Source organism: Strigops habroptila, chromosome 2 (genome assembly GCF_004027225.2).
Source record: "Strigops habroptila isolate Jane chromosome 2, bStrHab1.2.pri, whole genome shotgun sequence".
Taxonomy (NCBI): domain Eukaryota; kingdom Metazoa; phylum Chordata; class Aves; order Psittaciformes; family Psittacidae; genus Strigops; species Strigops habroptila.
Genome location: NC_044278.2, coordinates 120,688,522 through 120,714,704, shown reverse-complemented (window position 1 = coordinate 120,714,704; position 26,183 = coordinate 120,688,522). Strand labels below are relative to the sequence as shown.

The 26,183-nt window shown below is 47.8% G+C and overlaps 1 protein-coding gene across 1 annotated transcript; it reads left to right on the top strand.

Moving 5' to 3' along the window:
• Window positions 1–248: 248 nt before the first annotated feature.
• Window positions 249–25,166, top strand: DGAT2 (diacylglycerol O-acyltransferase 2). Its single transcript, XM_030475705.1, has 8 exons — window positions 249–389; window positions 8,391–8,510; window positions 9,695–9,802; window positions 10,623–10,693; window positions 18,345–18,549; window positions 21,863–22,037; window positions 22,856–23,058; window positions 23,813–25,166. Exons 1-8 carry the CDS (start codon window positions 350–352, stop codon window positions 23,965–23,967), a joined length of 1,077 nt encoding a protein of 358 aa, XP_030331565.1. The 5' UTR covers window positions 249–349; the 3' UTR covers window positions 23,968–25,166.
• The last annotated feature ends 1,017 nt before the right edge of the window (window positions 25,167–26,183 follow it).

Sequence of the window (26,183 nt, the reverse complement as noted above, 5' to 3'; positions counted from 1 at the left end):
TCTCCCCCTCCCTGCGATAGGAGAAAGGAAAACAGGGATGGGAACACCTTGCAGACGATGGGGGGATGCCCCTACCTGATCCTCCCCTCTCAAATCCCAATCCCATGCTGCAAGCAGCATCACTGGAACCAAAATCTTCCCCCCCCTGTCCCATCCCCATGGTTGTGGGACCCATGCGCCCTGCCGGGGCCCGCCCCTCTCCGCCCTCCTCCTCCTCCTCCTCCTCCTCCCGGGGCTATATAGGGATGCGCGGCCGGTGCTTCTCCTACTCGCCGCTGTACCGGGGCTGCGGAGCCGGGTCCCCTTTTCCATCCCATGGCCCTGGCCGGGACCTGAGCCCCCCTCCGCAATGAAGACCATCATCGCTGCCTACTCCGGGGTGCTGCGAGGTACGGGGTGGGGGGGTCCGGTGGTCCCGATGCCGGGAGGATGCTGCGGTGGGGGAGCCGCATCCCGGCGGTGTAAGATGCGGGTGGGAGCAGCAGGGAAACGTTCGGCTTTATTATATATATATCCCCCTTCTTCCTGCTTGCAGGAATGGGTGTTTAAGAGGGGGAAAAGCGATGTGCAATGGCGGGGAGGCTGCTGCAGCGTGTTTTAAGGGTAAGGATTACAGCTCTCAGCGCAGGGTTTGCTTTTTGGCGAGCTCGGGGGGTTGGAGCTGCTCTCCTGAAGCTGTTGCAAAACGGCTCTGGTTTATCTGAGTGAGTTTGCACCCTGGTGTAATGTGGGCGTGTGGCACTTGCTTTAAAATGAGCCTTTCTTTTATCTCCTTGTGAAGACAGGAAGGAAATAGTAGTAGTCTGCACGTAAAATTCACTGTTGCAGCCGCCTTTCGCAACACGGTGTTCCCCACATCTACATCAACGGAGGGGGGGAATCATTGCTATTTGTTGTTGATTTACAATGGGGAGTTCGAGATTGCGTGTGAAAAGGTGGTTTTATGCGAGGAGGAACAGTCGAGTTTGTGTTTAGAGCCCTATGCCCTGGTAAAGTCACTTCCTTATGAGAGGAGCAGGTTGGGTGTCAGTAGCTGACACCCATCATGGGCAGAGTTGCTCAGATACTGAACCCTTCCTGCTGCAGGCTGAAACTTGTAGGTTAAAGGTCTTGGAGAGACAATATGGGAAAGCCTGAACTGCTCCACTGTGTGCTTGTGAAGGCAGCTTTAGGGATCATGCATAGAATCCCAGACTGGTTTGGGTTGAAGGGACCTTAGAGTTCATCCAGTTCCAACCCCCTGCCATGGGCAGGGACACCTTCCACTAGAGCAGGTTGCTCCAAGCCCCTGTGTCCAACCTGGCCTTGAACACTGGTAGGGTTCTTGCATAAGTTCAAGTCTGAAGCTCATCTGGGAGGTGCTGGGATTTACAAATATCAGGGGCTCTGCAGGACAATGCACTTGAACCATTTACCCTGTGTGTTGTGGAGGCTTCTCCAGTGATTGCTTTGACTGTCTTGCTAAAAGCTTTCTTCCCTGACAAAGGAAGCTGCAAATTCCTCCTGGGATGAAGAGACCTGTGAAATGGCTCTTGATTAAGCAAGTCATTAGCAGAGCTAAGAGGACCTGAAGTGGTGAATTAACCCTTAAGCTCTTGCTGTGTCCTGCCCAGGTGTGTAGAGCTGTTGGTGCTCGTATCAGGTATTAGAGATGCACTGATTAATCACATATTAGCACTAATATTAGGGATGGATCTGTGGGATCAGTTATGAACCAAGTGGAGGGAAAAGATCTCCATGTTTTCATCCATGCTTAGATCTGGCCCTTAACTTGCTTATGCAACTAGCAGAAAACAAGTGATGTTTTGAGCTGAGAAAGGTCATTCGAATCAACAGCATGTGAACTGTTATGCAGTTAACTGCAAGCCAAGTACAGAGAGTAAATGATTCAAGAGGCCTATCAAATATGTAGGACTGACACTCAGTGGCCACCTTGTTGGCACTGGCATGTTAACGATGGATCTAGGCCATGTGCATAATTGAACATGGGCTGTGGTTTAGGGACAGTGATTGGCCTCATCTCTAGATAATCCTGCTTAGGGATGGAAAGCTGCCTTAGCTCTCCTCAGGTCAGTTTTCCTCTGAGGCACCTCGTAGGGGCCCTGCAGTGATATTTGTGCTTCCTTACTCATTTCTTCATGTGCTTCTGCCTGGGGGAGACGGGAGATGTTGCCTTGGTGACTGCAGCATCCACCAACGCAACCTCTTGCTGGTTCTGCAGCCTGTGATGGGTGACACGGTGCAGGACCAGCTTCAAACCTGTCTTGTCCAAGCAAAAGGAGCTCACACTCAGGCTGGGCGTTTGGGATCATGATGTGGGAACCCCTAGGTCAAAGGTGGGCAGAGATGACATGATGCAGTGGTTTATACATGGACCTCACATGCTGCTTGATTGCATTAGATACCTTCCCCTGCTACACAGGGTATTTAGAACAAACCCATTAGACTTGTCTTCCTACCTCCCTGAATGTCTTTTCCAAGTATCTTTCCTGTGTAAAGGGCTGGCTTTGGTGGGGTGAGAGTGTGAATGGCTCATAACGTCCTTTAGTGTCTTCAGTCTTGCTTTCCTGGCACCTGGCTTTGTCCCAGGGCTTGTGAATTTGGCTCTAAGTCTGACCCTAGTTAAAAATAACCCAGGTGGAGGCATCTGCCCTTCTTTATCCCTGCGTGTGTGCAGGGGGAGCTTGCTTGGCCACCAACCCAGTACTGCAAATTCAGAGCAGACTTTGGACCACTGCCTCGGGCTGGATGAAGCTTTGAGATCCTTTGGGTAGGAGGGGTTGTCGTCTCCTCATCCTGACCTGACCCACTTTGGCCATAGGCTGTCAGGTGCTCTCCTCATGTTTGGCAGAGCAGTGAGGAGATGCTTTACTCTCCTGAGGAAGGATATTACATTCTCCTATGAGGAGCAGCTGAGAGAGCTGGGCTTCTTCAGCCTGGAGAAGAGAAGGCTCTGGGAAGACATTATATGGCCTTTCAGCTCTGAAAAAGGGCCTATAAGAAAGATGGGGAAAGACATTCAGCAGAGCCTGTTGTGACAGGATGAGGGGTGATGGTTTTAAACTAAAAGAAGGAGATTCGGGCTGGGTATGAGGAAGAAATTCTTTACAATGAGGGTGGTAAAACACTGGCACAGGGTGCCCAGAGAGGTGGTGGATGCCCCATCCCTGGAGACACCCAAGGCCAGGCTGGATGTGGTTCTGGGCAACCTGATCTAATTGAAGATGTCGCTGCTCATTGCAGGGGGTTTGGACTAGATGAGCTTTAAAGGTCCCTTCCAACCCAAACCATTCTATGATTCTACTAGTGTGGCCATAACACTGAAGGTTTGTCCTTTGTTGAAGTATCTTTTCTATCTTACAAAGTTTGGGGTGAGGAGGATGATTTTGCTTAACTTTACCTTGTAGTTACTCTTATACTACGCCTGAGGCTTGGTATATGTCACTTCTGCTTTGTGGGGGGACATGTGGGTTTGGGAGCAGAGCATCACTACTAGCTGTGTTCTGATGTCTCCTATTGACAAAACCACTTGAGAGGTAGAGGTCTGGACTTGCTCATTACTGAGGCCTTCTTTCAGAGCTCCTACATGCCTCTAGGATGCTGTAGGATGCTTTCCTTCCTCTTGCCTAGAGCCATTAAGCCTTGTTGACTTAATCTAAACTGCTGGCTGGTCTAGGGCAGCTGCGTCTAGACTCTTGGTTACATCACTTTAACCTGCTGGTGACTGAGTCCAAAGGTCAAGTTCAGTGCTGTGAGTAAATGCTGATCCAAGATGAGATAAACATCATATCGAATCTGTTTACTCGCTACGCACAATCCCAGCTTCTCCCTACAGGGGCTGAAATGAATGTTGTTGTCACATGTCCCTGTTAACTATCTGCAGTTGTAGGCATTCTTCACTGCAGATAAGGTGGGATCACTGAGTAGCCTCCTGAGGTATGAGCAAACTGCTGTATCAGCAAGCAGGGCAGGATAACTATACCTCACACTGGTAATCTGTCATTCTCCCACATATGAGTCACTATCTGCTACCACTAACAACGAAACTGGAAGTGAAGAGAGCTTGTGCTGGGGCACCTGAGCAAAGCCAAGGCACAGAATAACTGGTGTTGCTCAAAGGGGTTTTACGTGTGTCACATTGGATGTAGAGGCTTGTCACGCAGACTCCTGCTCTTGCATGGGAGGCTGGGCCCTCACAAGGATCCTAGTGTTGGTCTATATCTAATCCAGCTTTGTTATGCCTCCAGTGTCAGCTGCTCTGCCAAATACGAGGCTCAAAACATCCATTTCAGCCTTGTGCTTTGGAGGATCTAATTTGCTTTTCCTCTAAATAAGCTGTGTGATGCAGTATCATTCTGGGCCAGGAATTAATATACTGATGGCCTTGAAAAGGTGGTAGATGAAGCTTGGCTTTAACAAGCTTTCAGTGTATTTTAGCTGTCTGTAAACACTTGTTCTTCCCCCTCACCTAATTTATTTGGCTGCTGCTTAATTAAATGCTGTTGAATGGGTTTTCTGGTGCTCAAGTGTGAAGTTCTATTTACTTTCACTCCTGGGGCCTTTGGTTCTGCCTCCGTGCCTTGATAAATCACAGTGGTTGAGCACTTCATCTGAAGCAGACTGTGCTGGATGTGCACCAGATGCTGTTCTAGCACAGTGTGTGTTGCAGGCATGAGTTAAATGCTTGGTCAAGCCCTTCATTGACTCCAGTATCTCTTTGGTAGCATCTCCTATATCTGATGGTGACTGGAGTTGAGTGATAGAAGTCTAGTGAGCCCACCACCAGTTGAGGAAGAGCTGGGTCATGTCAGTGAGCTTCCTTGGAATGCTGCAGATGGCTCCTATCACTGGGCAGCAGCATTGAGGTCTCCTGGAGAAGTCACTACTGTGGTTGTATTGACAAGTAGCAACCGTGAGAGCCACACATGGGTTAGTGCATGTAGTATCCCACCAATGCTTCAGAGCATGCAGTGGGAGTTGAGGGGCTCAGGATCTCATCTGAGACCAGGAAAGCTGTTGCTAATATCTCTACTGTGTAGACATAGAATCACAGAGCGGTTTGGGCTGAAAAGGACCTTAAGATCATCCAGTTCCAACCCCCTGCCACAGGCAGGGACACCTTCCACTAGAGCAGGTTGCTCCAAGCCCCTGTGTCCAGCCTGGCCTTGAGCACTGCCAGGGATGAGGCATTTACCACTTCTTTAGGCAAAGGGGTTGCCAAGGCTGTGACCTCAAACATCTGGGCTGTGCAGTTCTAGAACAGGTTCCCTGGGAGGCCAGTACAGGATAAGCAACTGTCTCCGGCAGCAGAAGATTGAGGTTTGTGTTCCTTCAGGATTCAAGTTATTCCCTTGGGAAAAGACTGATATAAGTGGATGACAAAGGCTGGGGTACGCGGTATCCTTCTGCCTCAAAGTTAATCATGGGTATGCTTAACAGGCCTTATTAAACTTGATTATTAGGCTAATGTATTTCCTATGCTTAATTCTCCTTTGGGCTTTTAACGTGTGAATGATGCTCAGTGTGGGCCCACAGGTGAGCTTGAAGGGTTTTCTTTAGAGAACTGAACCCAAGTATCAGTGTTGGGTTATTCTGCTGTGGCTGAGCCCCTAAAAACCACATTTATGTTGACTTATCAAAGCTCTTCTGCTCCAAGTCACCAATAACTAGTCTGGTTCTCTAGAGCATGGAGGATCTTCCCCAAAATGCCTCCTGCCTGCTTCAGCTAAAGGAGAAAGAGGGCAAGGCTTGCATGGAGGGTTAAATCACAAAGTGTTAATGAACAGGAAGCTCGGGACTGGCTGGAAAAGATTGTTTCAGCACTAAAATCTGTAACTTCCCAGCCTATAGCTTATGCACTGGATCCATCTGGAGTGTGCAGCTTGTTGGTGCAGAGGCACATCACGCACAGGCAGATGCACTTGTAGGTGACACCTCTGCCTATTCCTATGTCCTTTCCTTCTTTTATGTCCCTATCTGGCAATTAAATGCTAATATTATCCAGCCCATGGTAACTACCGGCTTTGGTGTTGGGGAATCTTGATCTCTGTGGAGGATGTCCTTTGCTTTCAGCACATATCTGACCCAGGACACCACTTGTCCAAGGGCAGGTGCTGAGCTGCCTGCTCTGCCTGTTTGCCAAGCCTGTGCCTTCCTTTTGCCTGCAGGAACTGAATGTCAGCACAAAGAGCTTTAATGTGGTTCAGGAAACAAGCTGCCAGGTTGACTTATGCTACCTAATACCAGTCTATTTACAGGGCCAGCAATGCCTACAATGCAGTAAAGCATCTAGGAAATGCTGAAGTACAAATGCAGGGAGGGATGAACAGTTGTTCTCTATGGGGGAGGAGGATAGGGAGTTAGCAGATCCAAGGCTGGAAGTGTTGGGTTCATCAATCAAAAGATGCTTTGGTAGTGTATGTAGGTGCTGGAAGGATAAATTACATGGGGCTGGGATTTTATTATGGATCACAAACAATCTCTAAGACTTTTGGTTTATTTTGAGGGCATAGACATATGCCCAGTGACACCAATATTGTTAAAAGCTTCCTTTAAACTACTATCTAGTAGTCCTCAGACCACACGAGGTCTGTCCATGTGCAATTCTGTAAGCCAGGTTTTGGGACAGCAATGGAGGATGTGTCTAGGCTGTGGCCCCTCAGCAGGAATGATGGATTTATCATAACCTTGGATAGGTGATTCTGACTCTGTGAGAGATGGGATGGAATTCATCACTTGCCCCCATTTTGGGGATTTTCTGCCCAAGAACTGCAGTGTGGGATTTCTGAGTCTTCCTGCACTAATGTTGCAATCAGTGCATGGTGACAGTTTAACTCAATGCATTCTCCTGTCTCATCTCAAATGGGAGAGATACTTGCTGAATTCGCTCTTAATGCTGTACTAGCTTATCTTCAGCTCTAGCTTCTGCTTCAGACTCTATTAGTGCTGTAGGTTGCAGTTTGCAATGACATGATCTATCCTTGATCAGAACTTGGTCTGCTTTGGAGTAGTTAACACCCAACTCATTGCTAGGACTGTGTATTTGATGTAGACTAAGCACAGTGAAGGGTCTGGGCTGTGTGGGCTGGTTCTAGATTTAGGCTGCAGCCTCCACTGTGGCTTCCTGTTGATGTCCTTTACTAGCAAGGAAGCCATGTAGCTGTCAGTGCAGGGACCATGTGCAGGCTTAACAGTAAATGGCATTTAAAAGAGGCTGCAAACCTATTACAGCAGTTCTGCAGTACATTAATCCTATTGCCTCAACTATCAGCAAGGACAACAGTTAGGAAAGACTGTGGAGATGCTTCATGTGTTTAAAGGATGCATCACTGAAAATTTCTTTGTAGAAACCACCAAAAACTCCAGTACTTTCTCTATCTAGAGAAAAAAACCTCTTTGCCATCATTTTCACTTGACTAAGAGTGAGCACTTGCTGTGGTATCACCACTAGCAGTGTCATGTCTTGCCACAAGGCCTGAACCTATTTGGTAGAATATCTACTTAGCAGCATTGCATCTCTTCTAATAACAGGTTGATCCTTAAACAGACAAGGAAATATGTGAACACACCTCCTGGTTTGTTCATAGGCCAGCAGCTTGGTTTGTGTTTTAGCCAGTTATTATGGTGCTTGTAAAATAAAGCAATGAAGAGAAACAAAGGAGAACCCACTTGCAAGTGCTTCTTTCTGGAGGTTGTTGAGCATACAGGCAAATACTGACTGCAGTGGGTGGTTCCTCACATAGAAACCAAGTCTATCACTTCATTTGTACTTGGTTTTCTCCCCACTTGAATAGCTTAAGCCTCTAAAAGAGTGGCTTTCAATTCCTACCTTCCTTACGTGCTGGTTTAGAAAGGCTAGTAGTTTTCCTTATCCTTGGAGAGGTGGATCCTTGGGGTCATGGGTTGAGGTGTTGCTCAACCAGCCCTTGAACTGTTCTGTGTAAAGCTGGAGTACAGAGCTTGAGCACGTACATAGGAGTTATGCAACAGCCCTGGCCAAGGGTGGATGAGCAACAGTTTGCCCGTGCTTTGGGGCTGCTGATCTGTATCTTATGGTGAGATCATGGATTTCCCTCTTCGCTTCCAAGAACTGGCACTCTGAAGTGGAGGCATGTGTTAGGACGATGTGTTAATGGCTCTGCACTTCTGTGGTCAAGTAATTACAGGCTTGCTTAGGTGGGAACTGATGTTACCCAGTAATTCCCTCTGGTATCCCTAAACCAGGATGGTGGTGGATGGCAGTCTTTCCCTTTCCAGTATGCCTAAACTCCATGGGAAGTATAAGCCCTTGACAGGCCTAAAAGCAAATTGTGTGAACATTGATTTCGAACCTCCTATCTGAAAAGAAACTATTGTTTTCTTTGCTCAGTATCTTCATTTCTTTCCCTCAGGCACAGGATCGAGCATCCTTTCAGCTCTGCAGGACTTGCTCTGGCTATTGAAATCCAAAGTAGAGAAACAACTCCAGATCATATCTGTGCTCCAATGGGTTCTCACTTTCCTCGTCATGGGTAAGTAACACCTTGTGGCCCAAAGCAAAGCTTTATTTTTGCCTTAATACTGGAAGAAATTGAATTCAAACATGTTCGATATAAGCATTAATTCCGGGGGTGTGTGGGGATATTGTAAAGCACACTAATATTTTGGCACTAAATGACTTAATGTGGCTCTAGGAAAACATGGGGACTATGGAAAGACCTCGTGATGTTTAGCTCAGTCTGTGTCTACCATACAAACAAGACTGAAGCAATTGGTAATCTCTTACCTGATTCACTCATGGGAATGTCCACAGAGGAGAAATTGCTTAGAAGCAACTGATGCAACTGTGCAACTCTGCCTTTGTCTTGGTTTGGTCCCCTTCCAAGAGGGACCAGAGATGGGCAAGAAGCATGTATTAACCCAGTGAAATAGTAAAGACTGTTTGTCTCTGGGTACTTGTGATATGTGAAGCCTCAGGCTGCTCTGCTCCATGGTACTGATAATTAAACTGGAGGAAGATGCTGGTTGCAGTCAATAAAGTCTTGCTGTTCCTTCCTAACTTAGTTTGTGCTAAAAGGCAACATCATTTGTGGGTGGGATCTCTGGCACGCTGGTGGGATGGCTGGTGTAATGTGTGGAAGATTGTGTAGTTGTGGAAGAAACCCCCTTGGTGTGGGTCACAAAGAAAACCTGATGCTCTTGCCTGTGGAAGTGGCTGCCCTAGGTGGTGACAGGACCAGGGGGAATGGCTTTAACCTGCCAGAGGGGAGATTGAGATGAGCTCTAAGGCAGAAGCTCTTCCCTGTGAGGGTGCTGAGGCGCTGGCACAGGGTGCCCAGAGAAGCTGTGGCTGCCCCATCCCTGGCAGTGTTCAAGGCCAGGTTGGACACAGGGGCTTGGAGCAACCTGCTCTAGTGGAAGGTGTCCCTGCCCGTGGCAGGGGCTTGGAACTGGATGAGCTTTAAGGTCCCTTCCAACCCAAACCATTCTGTATATAGAATAAAGACCTGGAGATACAATGGACGGGAGGCTGGGGTACTTCAAAGCTGCCTCAGTCCTCCATAAGGGGTTTTCAGCTAAATCTGATTTCATTGGGGATTAATGACATCAGGTTGAGACTGAGACTGCAGTATAGAAGGGTCAAAAGGCAAGGGGTATAAATGCAGGCCAAAAAGTGATGCAACCTTGTTTTCTTCTCTTTCTTGGACCTACACAGGTATTGCTTGCACTTTAATCCTCATGTACATACTGTGCACAGATTGCTGGGCCATTGCTGCTCTATATTTAGCCTGGCTGGTGTTTGACTGGAATACACCAAAGAAAGGTAAATATTGCACACTAGATCCTTGCTGTTTAAGTGTCCCTGTCCTCATATTTAGACAAAGAAGCTCTTCCTTATGATGGGTGACTTCCCTTCTTAGTGGGACTTGGCTGCATCACTGACCAAAACCATTCAGTGGAGCATACCCTTGGTATAAGCAGCGATCGCAGGTTTTACTGATGCTGAGGGTAATACAAGATAACATTCACTAATATTATGCCATAGGTGGCTTTTAGCAATGTAATTATAAGGTTTAGGTTCTTTCTGTAGGTCAGGAAGATCTACATAAAGATTGAAGATCTTGCTGACCTCTCCAGCTCTTGCAAGGTTCAGTTTATGGCATGGATATTAGGATGTGCCTCCCCTAGGGAATCGGTGTTGCTGCAAATAAAGCAGGAAAGTTATACCTATAGAAACCAGCTCTGAGAGCCCATGACAGCAATGGCATCAAGCTTTGGCAACTTCTTTTATAACCAGATTAGCACAGCTCTCCACTGCTTCAAGACTGCTGACATCATCAGGATCTTGCCCTTTCCCAAAGGATGAATCTGAGGTTAACAATGAGCTGTTTCTATCTCAAATTGTCCATTGCATGACTACAACAGATGATCAAGTCAGGTCTTAGCTGTAATTTGTAGCTCCCTGAAGTCCTGAGCATGGATGTTTCCATCTGATTTTAGTGAAAGGTGCAGGTGTCCCACATAGAGGAATGAAACTGTTGATGTCTCCAGTGAGACAGCAGCCAATCTGGCATCCTTTAGGCTTCTTGGTGGGCACCCATGTGGAAAGAGCTTGGAAAACATGTTCTTTTATTTCTTTTCAGGTGGAAGAAGATCCCAATGGGTGAGGAACTGGGCCATATGGAGGTACTTCAGGGATTATTTTCCAATAAGAGTAAGTAACAGTTTAACTCTATGTGTTGGGACTGTTTGAGACTGACTTGTAATAACCCCTGTGGAGATGATGTAGCTCTACTAGTTTGTTCATGACACTGAACTGTAATCAGGACATGGCCTACTTACCATTACTATACTACTGCTTGGAGCATCTGTGGTTATAAAATGCATCTCCACTGATAATATGATTTGCAGAAGCTTCTGCCTCTGATGTTCTTATCACCAGACTTCTTGATGCAATCTGCCCTGGAGCAGTAAGGCTCCATGTTCAGCTCTCCAGCTTCTGTGCTGCAGCAGTTCTGTGATGTTCGGCCCTACCTCTGTTCCCCTCTTGTAAATCCTGCTGAGTTCTGGCCTGTTTTTCAGTTACACCCTCTGGCAGCAGTGTATTGGGTAGGAACACCTGGGAACCCTGTGCACAGAGTCCTATAGCTTCATAGGGAGCAGTGAAATCAGCTCTGGAGTCTGGTGGCTTTGGGGAAGGGGGCTTCCAGCAGTGGGAATAGCTCCAGTTCTCCACCTTCTATATTCATGGAATCACTGGTTTGTGTTGGAAGGGACCTTAAAGCTCAGCCAGCTCCAACCCCCTGCCACAGGCAGGGACACCTTCCACTAGAGCAGGTTGCTCCAAGCCCCTGTGTCCAACCTGGCCTTGAACACTGCCAGGGATGGGGCAGCCACAGCTTCTCTGGGAAAAGTCTGTGCCAGCGCCTCAGCACCCTCACAGGGAAGAGCTTCTGCCTCAGAGCTCATCTCAATCTCCCCTCGGGCAGGTTAAAGCCATTCCCCTTGGCCTGTCCCTACAGGCCCTTGTCCAAAGCCCCTCTCCAGCTTTCCTGCAGCCCCTTTAGACACTGGAGCTGCTCTAAGGTCTCTCTCTTGTATTTTCCGCGCTAGTTCAGATGTGCTGTACACAAAGCATGGGGCTGGGGACTATAGAATGAGCTGAAGGACTTTCAAGGGAGCAGGGTCCAGATTTGCCCAGGAGGAAACTCGATCCCCTTTGGAAGGACACTCAGCTGAAAGGACTATTATGTAAAGCTGTTGGCAAGTTATATTCAACCTGAGCAACAGGGAAGGACTTTGCCACAGGCTTGTAATGAGCTACCCACCCCTAAGATAGTCCTGTCTCAAAGCAGTAGGGAATCCAATTCCAAAAAGAAGCCAAAGTGGCATAGACTGCATGCCCTCTGTGCAGAGTCACTTGAGCCTTCAAGGTGCCTAAACATGGTGTTGGTGAACTTGCTGCTATTAACAGGTAATTCCTGGCAAGTGTACATGGAAAAATACACTAGAGCAGCACAGGCAGCAAGTGGTTGTGGTCTCATAGTTAATGGAGAACAGAGCATGCTCTAGCGTTGAAGATGGGTCTCAAATGTGGTGTCTTCTAGTGCAAAGTTCTCAGTACTGCAACAAATCCTGCCTTGGTGTTGCTGAAGGCTAAAATGGGATAGCTTCTCCTGGGGGTGTGAATTAAGAGGGTCCCAGTAATGGCTGGTCCCCTTGTTTCACCTCCTCTTTGGTGTATGCAGTCCCTGTCTTCATGTTCTACATCAGCTATGGGGTCAGATCACTGTAGATATAAAGTTTAACAGTTGGGTCATTCAAATAGGCTCAGAGATGAGATTGGGCAGATAATTCTCTGCTGTTTTCTTGGGTAGATACTTGCTACTTCACCAGGTCCATTTGTGAGAATCCCTTATGGCTGTAATTCCGTTGTCACTAAGGGGATAGAGTTGTGCAAGTTTTAGAGCCCACCGGTAAATGGTATGGGAAGGTAGAACATAAGGGCTGACAGCTTTGGGATAACTCCTGCCCCTGCTATGGGTGCATGGTTGTTAAAAGCTGCTATAGGGATTGTGGGATGCGGAGGTGCTGGAGGTGGTTGTCTGCAATCACGGGACTGATCTCACAGGTTGATCCATGAATATTGTCTTGTAAGGAGAGTATCAACCACTGGAATGGCTTGGGCTTGAACTTGCTAATAACATGGGAACTCCTTAACAGAGGTACTGGTTTAGAGAAGATAACTCGTTTAAACCTTCTGTCTGCAAAATTCACCTTCACTGGATCCTGAACTGTCTCTATAATGGCTTAGGGCTTGGTTTGTCTCCCTGGCTTGTGATTCAAGGTAGTCATCTGCTGTATCTCATCCTGTGTCCACTGAGTGCTGTGAGGGCAGATCACACTGGTGACAACCTCACCAGTGCCACTTGCAATGCTAAACTCTGCTTCTTCAGGCTCTGTGTACAGAGCTGTGCTACCTGCATCCATATCAGCACAGGTACCACCTGCATTAAGGTATTAGCTCAGATTTTACTCCTATTCCTGGAGATAAATAGGAAGCAGTTTTGCAGATTAATTTCCCCAAACCCTAAGGCCACCTCCCCAGCAATAGGGACCCAGCTCCCAGTTGAGGTGACAGTCGTAGCACCATAAACCTGTGAGGGTACAATGTTCTTAGTGGTTGCAGATCTGAAAGCCAGGGTTTGTACGTGGCTGAACTGTGCCTGTACTCCCTTGTACCTGGCTGGTGTGAGCCAGTCTTGAAGGTGAGGTCTGGATCTGGCCAGACTGAAATGCCACCAGTATTGACCTCAAAGCCATATGCTAGAGCTTGTGGCTGGGTTTCATAGACTTATGGGATGGTTTGGGTTGAAGAGACCTTAAAGCTCCTCCAGTTCCAACCCCCTGCCACGGGCAGGGACACCTTCCACTAGAGCAGGTTGCTCCAAGCCCTGTCCAACCTGGCCAATCCAGGTGGGTTTGGGAGCCAGCCTGAACATTGTTCAATTCCTCTGCCTGAACACAGGTTATCCTCATGCACAGGGCTTCATGCAGCTCGTCTGACAGTAATAAGCTATTTTAGGGCACTAGAAGCTTAAGTTTGACCACTGCTTAGTGGCTGGCCTTGCAAATCGTGCTTTAAGCTTAGCAGTGCATGAAGCAGCTGAGGAAGCTTCCAGTGAGCTAAATCCTGGTGCTGCAGTGCCAGATAAAGCCCAAGCTCTTGCTGGTATGAGCATGGGGCTGCCACAGAGGCAGGCCAGGTCCCACCAGCCTCCTGAGGACACCTTGCTGATCTGAGGGTGCCATGCTGGCAGTGCAACCATCTAAAGGTCTCCTAGGTAAAGAAACCACCACCTGAGCATGTGAGCACTGCTTATCTCCATAGGCAATAGCACTTCGGACGTGTGAAGTATGACCTCAGTCTCTTGCTGAGGTCATAGAATCAGCTGGGTTGGAAAAGACCTTTAGGATCATCAAGCCCAACCTTTACCCCATCACTGCCAAAGCCACCACTAACCCATGTCACTAATGGTTTGGGGATGGTTAGAGTAGGGACTGCTGCAAGACACTGACTTTTGTGTGCAGTGCTTGTCTTGCACTCTGTGGCTTGGCTGCCTTCCTGGCAAAGCTTCTCTTTACTTGTTGTAGATAACTTAGAGAATGGAAATGTAGATGAGTTACAGAATGGAAATGGAGGCTTTTGCTTCCTATGTCTGATGGGCAGAGCCTTGGGTGACACGGCCTAATGTGAGGCATCCCTGCCCATGGCAGGGGATTGGAACTAGATGATATTAAGGTCTTTTCCAACCCTAACTATTCCATAATTCTATGGAGCATAGTGGTAATACTGATAGCCTGGAGGGGCCTTCAGGCCTGCATTGGAGGGAAGGTGAGATAATTCCTTCCATAGCTGGGTGTGATGCAGCTAATTGCAGTTGTTCAGTTGTTATCCAAGCTTATGTGCTCGCTGCTTGGATCCTGCAGGATGAGCTCTAGCTTTCTGCTTTCTGTGTGCCTACATGGTCACTGTGCTGCTCAGCCTGCAAGGAGGCTGAGCACCCACATAGAGCACTCGCTTCCATCCTGCTCTTTGCTGTCTCCTCATGCTGAGCAGCACTGTCCTTCCTCCACTTCTGAATGTGCTACTTAGCCTGTTCCTACAAATCAAGTTGGCAGTGCTGTTCTTTGGACAGTGGCACTCAGAGTATCGCTGTTTTACCATAATTGCACTGTTCTATTGCCTCTGTTGGCAGGTTTATATCTGTTTAAAGACATCTGTCATTACAAGAGCAGAGATGGACTTTGGTCCCACTGAAACAGGCTTGGTCGCAGCCAGCACCTGGGAACAGGCATGTTAGTGCAGTGGGGTGAAGGTTCAGCTCCAGTCTCAGCACTGTAACCATCCGGCTGGGATGCAGCAAGGACATGCTGCCTCTGAACCATTGTGGGACCACTGAGGCTTCATGGAGCTGGGGGCTGTGTGGGGCTGGAGAAGCCCTTGAAGGCAAAAGGAAGGCTTAGAACAGAGTTGTAAGTGTTGTCAAATGACAGCTACAGCAATTCCTTAGGCAAACCAAAGGCAGCTCAGTGTTTGTCAAGGGGAACACATGAGGGTGGCACAGGGTGCCCAGAGATGCTTTGGCTGCCCCATCCTTGGCAGTGTTCAAGGCCAGGTTGGACACAGGGGCTTGGAACAACCTGGTCTAGTGGAAGGTGTCCCTGCCCGTGGCAGGGGGTTGGAACTGGAGGAGCTTTAAGGTCCCTTCCAACCCAAACCAGCCTGGGATTGTATGAAAACTAGTAGAGAGTGATTGGCCTCCTAAAGAAAGCTTCCATCTTGCTTGAGGCTAGAAATAAGTGATGGCAGCACCTAAAATTCATGCTTTTAGATTAAATTTGGGGAGACATGAAGGCTCTGACTTTGCTGTTGTCAGGTCAGGCCATGAGTTTATGCATTAGCAGATCTAGGAATCATGGAATACCAGGTTGGAAGGGATCTCAAGACCTGCACCTCTTGCAGATAGGTGCACAAACCTGTTTGATGCTTGGGAGTCTCTAGTTGCTCTGGCTTGACTTGGGTAGAGGAAGACTTCTGTTAACCCATCTGCCCTGGGACAGCTTGTGAAGGGTAGTTTCAACCTGCATGGGACAAACTGGGGGCAAGCACATGTGTATGAACACCAGGCTGACTCCTGACTGTAAATCCCTCTTTGATGCTCATTGTATCTCCAGTGCTGCTCAGATACTCCCCTTCTGCCCTGCCATGGATGGGGTGTGCGGGTGGGTTGGTTCTCTGCACACCCTTTGCCTTGCTCCCACACTATTTGTGAGCATGGTGGGCATCACCATCCCTGTTGCTCCGTAACAGGAGGTCTTGGAGAGCAAACACAGTGTGATAAAGCTGCATCTTGGCTGGAGCTCTTACAAGTTGTACAAGCAACAGGCTCCACTGGGAACCACGTGTCCTGGCACGTGGCGGAGGGGCTGGAGCAGGGCACTTGCCATGGCTGGTGGTAGAACAGCATGTCTTGTGTATGAGGGAGATGTGGCTCTGCCAAGCTCAGCTCACAAACACCTCATGCTCCAAAGAGACAAGGACAAACCCTCTGTTTCAGCCGGCTTCTTTCTGAAGCAACTGTGCTTGGGGCAAGTAAAGGATGAGGTTTGGAGGCTGGAAACCACCACCCATCCCTGACAAGAGAATCACAGAATCAATCAGGATAGAAAAGACCTTTAAGCTCATCAAGTCCAACCACTCCCCAGCACTGCCAAGGCCACCACTAACCCATGGCACTGAGGCCTCGGCTACACGGGGTGTGAACACTTGCAGGGACGGAGACTCCAGCACTGCCCTGGGCAGCCTGTTCCAATGCCTGAGCACCCTTTGGGGAAGGAATTGTTCCTCAGCTCCATCTAAAGCTCCCCTGGGGCAGCTTGAGGCCGTTTCCTCTTGTCCCATCCCTTGTTCCTTGGGAGCAGAGACCAGCCCCCTCCTGGCTCCATCCTCCTGTCAGGCAGTTGCAGAGAGCGATAAGGTCCCCCCTGAGCCTTCTCTTCTCCAGACTAAACCCCCCAGGTCCCTCAGCCGTTCCTCATCACACTTGTGCTCCAGGCCCTGCACCAGCTCCGGTGCCTCTCTGGACCTGAGGAGTCCTAAGGAGCTCTAATGGGGAGTCTTTGCCATCCATCCAACCAAGCTACATATGTTTGTAGCCACCAGGCCTTGAGTGTCTATTAGAGCAGAGCTGATAGATGGAGGGGTCACTTACCATATTGCTGTTTCATTCTCTCCAGGAATGACTGGAGAGTGTTTCCCAGCCTGTATTCTGGGAGCTTTGCCTTAACTGGCCAAGGGACACCCCTCCCACCCTAGGGAGTGAAAGCAAAGTCATCTACTAATCGGGCAAGAAGGGAAAGGGGAGGAACGATGACTTGGTGTGACACAAGCCATGGGGCTATAGCAAGCTTCTGCAACCACAGGCATCCGCACATGCTTCCTGGAGCCCTACGTGACCTCAAGGGAAGAGTGGAGATGGGGCAGTCAACTTGCTTAACCCACTGCTGTGTCATGTCTGTGCTGCAGCTGCTGGCTGAAATAGCACATCTAAGGACAGTGTTGGGAATGGGGAGAGGAGGGAATCAGGTTTCTGGGCACGCTGCTCCAGCGTGATTCAACAGAGCAGGAGTCAAACCAGTGCTTGCTGCCAAAGTGCTCCTTGGCCAGCACAGGGTGTGTGTAATGCTGATGTGACGTCTTGGAAAGCTGCACTTTTTCCTATAGGAGCTCGCACAGGCTGACCTTTGCCTGTGCAATTTGAGGGATGGCGTGCAGTCGTTCAACACCTCATCCCAATAACACGATGGAGGGGCTTGTAGGTGCTGCTCCAGTCTGGGGAGTTGTAGTCAGTGAAAACTGCACCATTGCAGCAGGAAACAAGTTAAAGTTGATCCCAACTTCTAATCTGATCTTAATTTATATAAGGTGATGCAGCAATCCTGGTGTGTGCTTGCTCAGGCTGCTTGTGTACTGCCAGGCAAAGATGCTCTGATGCATGGGGTGCTGCTACTTGCAGCATCAAGATCCTCTGGGAGCAGCGGAACCATGGTACGGGTTGGGTTGTACGTGGCTAAAACAGCCTTGGAAACAGATGTGTAAAGGGTTAGGAATATTGCACAACCCCAAACCAATATGATCACTGTTCCTCCGCCCTGCAGAAATCAAAGCACTGCTGTGGATGGCTTGAGGTGTCTTGTTGGTGCTTTGGCATGTAGGTCAGAGCAAAATCTGCTGAAAGGAGGGATAGTTTCCAATGGTAAGCCACCCTTCTGCACACTTTCCCTCCTGGAGGGTGCCCAGCAGGCACATTAAGTGGTTAGGTCTGTTTTCAAGTGTTAAGCAAACTTGATTTTGTTATGGGACACTGATTTTTATGGTGTTTTTCCTTCCACATACTGGGATGTGAGCCACTGAGAGAGGGCCTGGCAGGAGGCGTAGCTGTGGCTACAGGGACATGAAGAATGTGGTTGGTTTGGACAAGAGGCTTTGGACAAGAATGGATACCTTTGGGAGGAATAGAGAACTGAAGGGCACAGGCTGCTGCAACCCAGCCCCTATTCCTGCTTGGCTGGTAGTCCTCTTGTGGCTAAATCAGCCTGTTTATGCTGGTCCCTCTGCTTGGGGAACTGAAGTTTAAGTGACTGCTCGTACCACAGCTTCTGAAGTCCTGGATAGCCCATATCCCAGCTCTTAGGCTGTTCTTGGCAGGAAAAGAGACAAAAGCCAGGGGCTTCGGCTTTGTCTCCATTTCTCCTCATTACCTGTAAATGTCTGTCTTCATTTGAGCTCTTTTCTCTCCCAGCTGGTTAAAACCCACAACCTGCTGACCACCAGGAATTACATCTTTGGATACCATCCACACGGCATCATGGGTTTAGGTGCCTTCTGCAACTTCAGCACAGAGGCCACTGGTGTCAGCCAGAAATTCCCTGGGATCCGGCCATACCTTGCTACCCTGGCTGGGAACTTCAGGATGCCCATTCTGAGAGACTACCTCATGTCTGGTGGTAAGTGAACACTTGCAGGGATGGTGACTCCAGCCCTGCCCTGGGCAGCCTGTTCCAATGCCTGAGCACCCTTTGGGGAAGGAATTGTTCCTCAGCTCCATCTAAACCTCCCCTGGCGCAGCCTGAGGCCGTTTCCTCTTGTGCCATCCCTTGTTCCTTGGGAGCAGAGACCATGCCCTTGTCTCTAAGCTCTCTTCCCCTCTTTCAAGTGGAAAGCTGTGGCAGAAACTCATGTAACCACTCTGGTAGCATCACACAAACATTGCTTTCATATAATCACCAAGAGGAAGCTGTGAATAGATATGACTATCTTAAGCTGTGGTGACTGCTGCTCCTCTGCATTCATCCTTAACTCAAGGATGCTCTTGTTCAAAGGCAGAGTAAAGCTACCTGGCATCTGTAGTGTGGAAGATGGAGATGTAGAAGCAAGTTGTCCTAGTTATCATTAAGAGGTTCTGATAGATGAAGCTGCCTTTGAAATGTGAATACTGTGGCTAGCTCTGCTCCTGGGCTTACTACTACATGGGCTATCATGCATCTAGGTCTTATGGTGGTGATAAATACCCTCTTCACCCAACCACACTTTTAGGTGTCCCCAGAGTATGGGCTATTATGCAGTTTCTGCTGTTCAGAAGAGCCCCTTCCCTGAACATACTCCTATAGATGACAAGGATTAGTCAGTGATATGTTTGCTGAATGACATTAATAGTCTGTTCCAATGGATTCCAGTATTTTAATGATGGAGAGCTTGTTGGTTAGGACTGGGCAGAGGAGAAACAGTGTTGACAACCACAAGAAACACTGTTCCTGCATGACCTGAGCTTCCTTTTCAGAGCAAGGATGCTCATAGGTTATGCAGAGATGGGGGTGTAACATTTCTAGATGATGAATTGAACCCTCCAGTGCCCCGTTTGCTGTTCCTGGAACAGATTCACCCATAAATGACTTTAAAACAGGTATCTCACTATAATATTTTGGCTGGATCTTGACTCCGGGCTAGAAAGGGGATAGGAGTGGCTGTACTTGGCTCTGATTTGGTAGGTTTGACTGTTTCCAACATTACTGCCTTAATTTAGAAGGAAACTAACTGGATCTAGAGCAGAAAAGGTGTTTGTCCCTAGGAAGGGCAGATCTCCATCTAGCTTCCATCTTCCTGCACCAGATGGAAGCTGCTGTGTGAAGTTCCCATAACTTGGGAATGCCACAGGACAGCAGCCTGTGAGAAGCTGGGATCGGCTTTCCAGTCTATTGGCTGTAAACTTATTCCATTATTCCATGTATTGCTTGAATTTCCATGCAGCATCAGCCTTTCTATATTTAAACACAAAACCATGTTCCATCTGGTTAAGACAAATCTTGTTACCAGCCAGAGCTGCTTCCTTCTTTTTGGAAGAAGGGTGGGAGTAGCTGTTAGCAGCATCCTTGCTGGCAGGGCTGGCTTGGCTATTCCTGAGCATTACAATGGAATCAGTGGGAAATTCTGCTTCCTTTGCACTTAGGATTTAAGCAAGACTATAGGATCTTGGTTAAATAGTGATCTCATGGACAAAGTTACCTTTCTGAAAGCCAGAATTTGTCTTCACTTTCCTATATTGAAACTTAATGTCACTACAAAGGCTTTAACATCACTTGGGAAGTGCTGGTAGTTCCCTCAATCCTCTCTTTTGTGGATGAACCATTGAAGTATGTGTATTGGTGCAGTAATGTGTGTTAGGATTTCACTTAATTGGTTTAGCACTGCTGAATACGACAATGCTTTATAGCCTGCTAGAGATTAAAGCTGCAGCAGGGATGCTCCAAGGCATTAGATGGCCAGAAAATCCTATATACTGTGTAAATGTGCTAAAGAGCATAATTTGGCAATTGGCCCTTATCTGCATGTCTCATTGCATTTGCTGCAGGAAGGATTTCAAGGCTGTGAGCAGTAGTAATCTCCTCTTACCAAGTGTGAAATGGCTGAACATAAATCTGTGCTGCCCTGTAAACCAGGGCTGTGCAGTCAGAGTGAGCTTTGGCATGGAGAATGGGAGAAGTCCAAAGGCTTCTTGGCTGTCCTATGGAGCAGCAAGCACAGCCTGAGCCTTTCAAAGGAAGCATGGTCAGAGAAAAGTGTAGCTGTGCTGAAAGAAATGGGCTTTTCATCTTCAAATCCAGCTGATCTGTCTCAAGGGAGCTTGGATTAGGTGGTGACCTTGATGCTCAGATACACGCGAAGGCTTGCAGGCTTGCCCTGTGTAATTCCACGGAGGCCATTCATCATTTAGCTCTTGGTTCAAGCAATGACTACCAGGAGATGTGCAGAATCAGCTTCTAAAATTAAATTGAGTAATAGTGCCCTTCCTAGTGCAAATGACCTTAAGTGCTCAACACAGGCATGTTGTGTGGATGGGAATGGGAATGATGGCATCTTGCTTCTCCTGGGTTATCCTGGCCAAAAAGGTGAGGGATGAGCAAGCTCTGACAATAACTGAGGGATGAAAGCTCAAGTTTCAGGAGGAAAGAATCGAACACTTTAGCATTTTTAGAGCAATAGAGTAGGAATTAAAGGTACTCTCTTTCCTTGGGCTGAATGGTAAGATCCTGGAGTGAGGACTGGTGCTTTAGGGCAGGGACTGCTTTGTAAAGCTGCAGTGCTGCGCTGGGTAGTGCAGTTCTGTCCCTTCCAGTCTGGAATAGAGGGAAAGACCTTCCCAGACACTTGTCTTGGAGTATGGATTTACTGAGCACTCTGTCCCATGCATCTCTTCATTTCCAGAACAGCAAAAGATTCTGCTATTGCTATGCAAAAGCTTGATGTTGTTTCAGAAAATGAATTATCTTTGAAATCATCTCATAATAGATCTGCCATTTACTCTTTGTATCATTAAAGCCGAAGCACAACCTATTCTACTACTTGGTTTTGCTGAGGAACTGATCAAACTCAGACTCTCACCCATCAAAATACAACTGCTCTGCTTCCTCCTAAGCATAAACCAGCTCCTACTGCAAAGTCTACTTCGAGGGAGATTATCTTAAACCTATTGCCTTTGGCAACACTAAGCTCAGAAGATCCTTGCTGAAGTCTTGTGTTAAGGGCAACTCTTTGAGAGCTGGTGTTGGTGGAGTTTATGGCAGAGTCTAGTGCTGTTCAGGTCGATTAACTGCTTGTTTAGTTGAGGAGCAGGTTGTGTGATTGCACACCCAACCCTCTATGGCCATAGAGAATTGAACAACTTGACTTGCAACCAAGGCACAAAGTTTTTGCTACAAATAGGGCTTTGGGATCATCTTAATGTTGTGTCTTGACCCTTCTGTGTGTCCCCTGGCTATGCAGGTATATGTCCTGTGAACCGTGACAGCATAGACTACATCTTGTCCAAGAATGGCAGTGGCAACGCCATCATCATCGTGGTTGGAGGAGCAGCAGAGTCCCTGAACTGCACTCCAGGGAAGAACTCTGTGACACTAAAGAATCGGAAGGGATTTGTCAAACTGGCCCTGCGGCATGGGTAAGAGGCAACCTCAGTGCTGGTAGCATGTGGAAGGTGCTTTTATCCCCTGAAGCAGCTTATGTCTTGGATGGATGCTCCTTTCTGCACTTGTGCTGTGTGGATGTATGTCCAGAGCATCAGACACATGCCTGTCCTCTGGCTTCTGAGTAGGGAACAGGATAGGAAGCTGTCTAGGACAGCATGAGGTTTCCGGGGCAAGGAGAGGCAGATGACAGTAACCTGCATGGGGCATCACTGATGCAACTCCAGAGGTCCCATGTGTCTGAAATGGGATGTCCATTAAAAATCAGACATGAGAATATAGGGAAGCATGTTTTTGAACTGTGTGGTCTAGTGGAAGGTGTCCCTGCCCATAGCAGGGGGTTGGAACTGGATGAGCTTTAAGGACCCTTCAACCCAAACCATTCTATAGAATCAACCAGGCTGGAAAAGACCTTTCAAGATCATCAAGTCCGACCGTTGCCCAGCACTGCCAAGGTCACCACTAACCCATGGCACTGAGGGCCTCATCTACATGGTTTGTGAACACTTCCAGAGACGGTGCTTGCACCACTTCCCATGATATTCTATGGTATTCAGTACCTGGCTGAGAAGTGTTTCATATGCCCATTGCCAGTTAAATTCTTCTATGTGTCTTATCTGCTATATCATGTCAGTTCTGTCTGACTCATGTCAGTACCTTGTGCTGCAGACAAAGCTCTGGCCAATGGAATCTGCAAATATGCAGCTTGAAAGAGCACACAGCAGTGAGTGAGGTGCTGTGGTGTTGATCACAGACCAGGGGTTGTGGTCCTAACATCTTTCCACCTTCCTAGTGCGGACCTGGTTCCTGTCTATTCCTTTGGGGAGAATGAAGTGTACAAGCAAGTGATCTTCGAGGAGGGGTCCTGGGGAAGATGGGTTCAGAAGAAGTTTCAGAAGCACATTGGCTTTGCTCCATGCATCTTCCATGGCCGTGGTCTCTTCTCCTCCAATACCTGGGGGTTGTTACCTTACTCCAAGCCCATCACCACTGTTGGTAAGCTCTTGGTATAAACATCCTGTGTGCTTTTCTGGGTTGTAGCATGCTTGAGTCTATGCCATAACCCTACTCTAGCTTGAGTTTTGACTGTAAAACTCTATTTTTCCCTTGTATATAAGACAGCACAGCTGAGAATGAGCTGGAAGTGTTTGCAGAGGCTACAAGCCTTCCATCATGCTCTATTGCCAGACAGCTCTGTAAGTGAGCTCTTTGTGGGAGGAAAAGATGCTGTAGCTGTCGCCTTCTCTGCTCTTGGCTGGCTAAAGCCAGAAGCAGCCTGTTACCCCCTCGTAGGACTGGCGATGTGGTGTGTCTTGGGTTTGTTTTAAGAGTCAGCTAAAGCTTGCCTTTGAGTCTTCCAACTCAAAGCAGCAAGGCTTTGAAGGAGAGACAAAAGTGCTGGTTGGCTTCTATGGAATACACAAGAACTGCAGCTTTTAGTCTTGGTTCCTGTTAATTGGGGAGGTATTTATCACTGTAAACAGAAGCAAGTGGGGCTTCCCAACCATTTACACAGCAGATGCTCTGCATTGTAGCTAAAATGGATCTGGGCATCACTGCAGATGTGATGAAGGTGGTGGGACAACTGTGCTTCAGAGCCTAGCAAAACCACAAGGAACCAGGCAAACATCTGCTATAATGGCAAGCTGTGGATGTGCTGAACTACCGTAGCCGCAGCCATAGAGGACAAACCTCCAGGTTGTACAGAAGCCTTCAATCTAACATGTGGATCTTTCCCTCTCTTTATCAGTTGGGGAGCCCATCACCATCCCTAAAATCTACAATCCAACCCCAAAGGAAGTGGACTTCTACCACAGCATGTATGTGAACTCCCTGATCAAACTCTTTGACAAGTATAAGAGCAAATTTGGCCTGCCAGAGACTGAGGTCTTGGAAGTCAACTGAAGGGATTGGTTGAGCATCACCTCCTTCTCTCAGAATCAACACACCTTCTCCAGGAATCCAAGCTGTCATCGTGTACTTGAAAGCATGTGTGGGTGTATGTGTCTTTCCAAGAAAGTGTTTAAAGTATTGCTAGACCACTTTGAAAATAAAGAAAGGCTTTACTTTAGATAAATCCCATTACCAACATCTTTCTATCCAGAAAAACAAAAGCACAACTCCCCATTGCTGTGAGGATTTGGATAGGGGGGAAATGATTGCCATTGTCATTTGCTCTATAATGCTGTTGGATTGCCAGCAATGGATTTAGAAGCATTCCCACAGCTACTGTCCCCACTAGCACAGGCTATTTTGGGAGAGTAGAATCCATCTGGTTGACTTGACCAGCAGTATTACAGGCGTGTTGCACAAGAGTGATGCTGAGATGTGCTTATGTTGCACAAGGGTATTTCTGCTTTTGGGTAAACCCTTTCTGAAAGCACAAGCAGAAGCTGCCTGCTCTGACACTTACCATGGATGATGCAGAGAAACCAAAGGGTATGAGCCTGGTGGACCTCAATTCATAGTGTGGTAGATACTTTGGTGGCTGTATCTTCACCACTTGTATTTGGAATGTCAGGTTAGAAGCAGGTCTGTCCCTATGCTGCTTGCACATAGCTGGAGATAGGGGACTTCTTCACAGCCACAAGACTCCAAAGGCAAGTTCTAAGGGAGCAGTGGGATGGTGCAATGGTGTTGCAGACCCATAGGGGTAAATGGGTTTGGATCCCAAAAGCATTTGGGGAAAGCTAGGAGTAACTTCTGCCCAAAGATGGCTTTTAACTATTCTGCCTGGTGAATGTAAAGGAGTAAGTAGCCTTGTCACATGTAGGATCTACAGTGAGTGACTTCGACAAGTGTTTTATCAGATGTTTACGTGGGTGTTAACACTGCTTGTAGTGAGATTTCTTCAGAGTACAACGTGTTTGTGTGTGTAAACCTGAAACATTGCACTACTTGCATGTCTGACCTGCCTTTCCAATGGTTCAGTTGTATTTTGAGCTCCGAAATGTGCCTTTCTTCCAAGCAAGAGGATGGTACTTCACATTCCTGGAATCTTGCCTCTCTAAAGACAAATGTTCATCTGTCATATTTGATAGATTATTATATTGCAGAGTATCAATTTTTGTACAAATTTATAGAAATAAACTTGGGCAAAACCAGGCGGCTGCTTTGGTCTCTTTGGGGTTGCAACGATCTGTGGCTGGGTTCATGTTATAGCAATTGTTTGTGTGATGGTAGCTGTGCTTTGGGTTTGAGGGGGAGAAAATTGGTCTGTCTGTCCAAAAGCAGACCTACACTCATTTGCCCTGTTCCTGCATGGGACATCCACGATAGGCTAAGCAAATGCCTGTGGTTTATGGGTTGGGTTTTGCTTGTGAGTATATAAGAAGCTAAGGCAGCCTACATCTATACACATGCTTTACTGACCAGGTAAAGTTAATGCCCTATTGCTCCTTTTAGCAAATTACTTTGGGTTTAGTTGCTGCTTAGCACACAGAGCTGGATTGCATCCCTGGTCCTCAGCTGGGGGAATCATAGGCTCACAGGATGGTTTGGGTTGAAGGGACCTTAAAGCTCATCCAGTTCCAAACCCCTGCCATGGGCAGGGACACCTTCCACTAGAGCAGGTTGCTCCAAGCCCCTGTGTCCAACCTGGCCTTGAACACTGCCAGGGATGGGGCAGCCACAGCTTCTCTGGGAAAAGTCTGTGCCAGCGCCTCAGCACCCTCACAGGGAAGAGCTTCTGCCTCAGAGCTCATCTCAGTCTCCCCTCTGGCAGGTTAAAGCAATTCCCTTTGTGCTGTCCCTCCAGGCCCTTGCCCAAAGCCCCTCTCCAGCTTTCTTGTCTGCCCCTTTTAGGTATTGAAGACTGTTATAAATGCTTCCAGCTCTTGCCAGAGCCCCCAGCCCTGTACCACTAGAGGTGCAAAGTGCTCCAGAAATAGCATACTTTGTTGTAAAGTTCATGTGGGCTCTTTTAGTAACAAGTGGGGGTTTAACCTGGTGTCTGTTGGGCTGGGTGATGAGCAATGGCAGTGGTCCATCAGTGCAGCTGACTTTCACACTGCTCTTGCTCAAGGTGAAAGCCAGACTTATTCTTTGCCCTTTTCAGGCTTGGCTAATGGAGTTTGAAAAGAAGATAAACCTGGTGTGTTGCTTGCTTCCTCTTTCAGTTT

Excerpts from the sequence above, each read along its gene's own strand:
- DGAT2 (XM_030475705.1), top strand. The coding sequence starts at position 350 with ATGAAGACCATCATCGCTGCCTACTCCGGGGTGCTGCGAG. Across the intron at positions 390-8,390 it reads CTACTCCGGGGTGCTGCGAG|GCACAGGATCGAGCATCCTT; the intron begins GTACGGGGTGGG and ends TCTTTCCCTCAG. Across the intron at positions 8,511-9,694 it reads TCTCACTTTCCTCGTCATGG|GTATTGCTTGCACTTTAATC; the intron begins GTAAGTAACACC and ends GGACCTACACAG.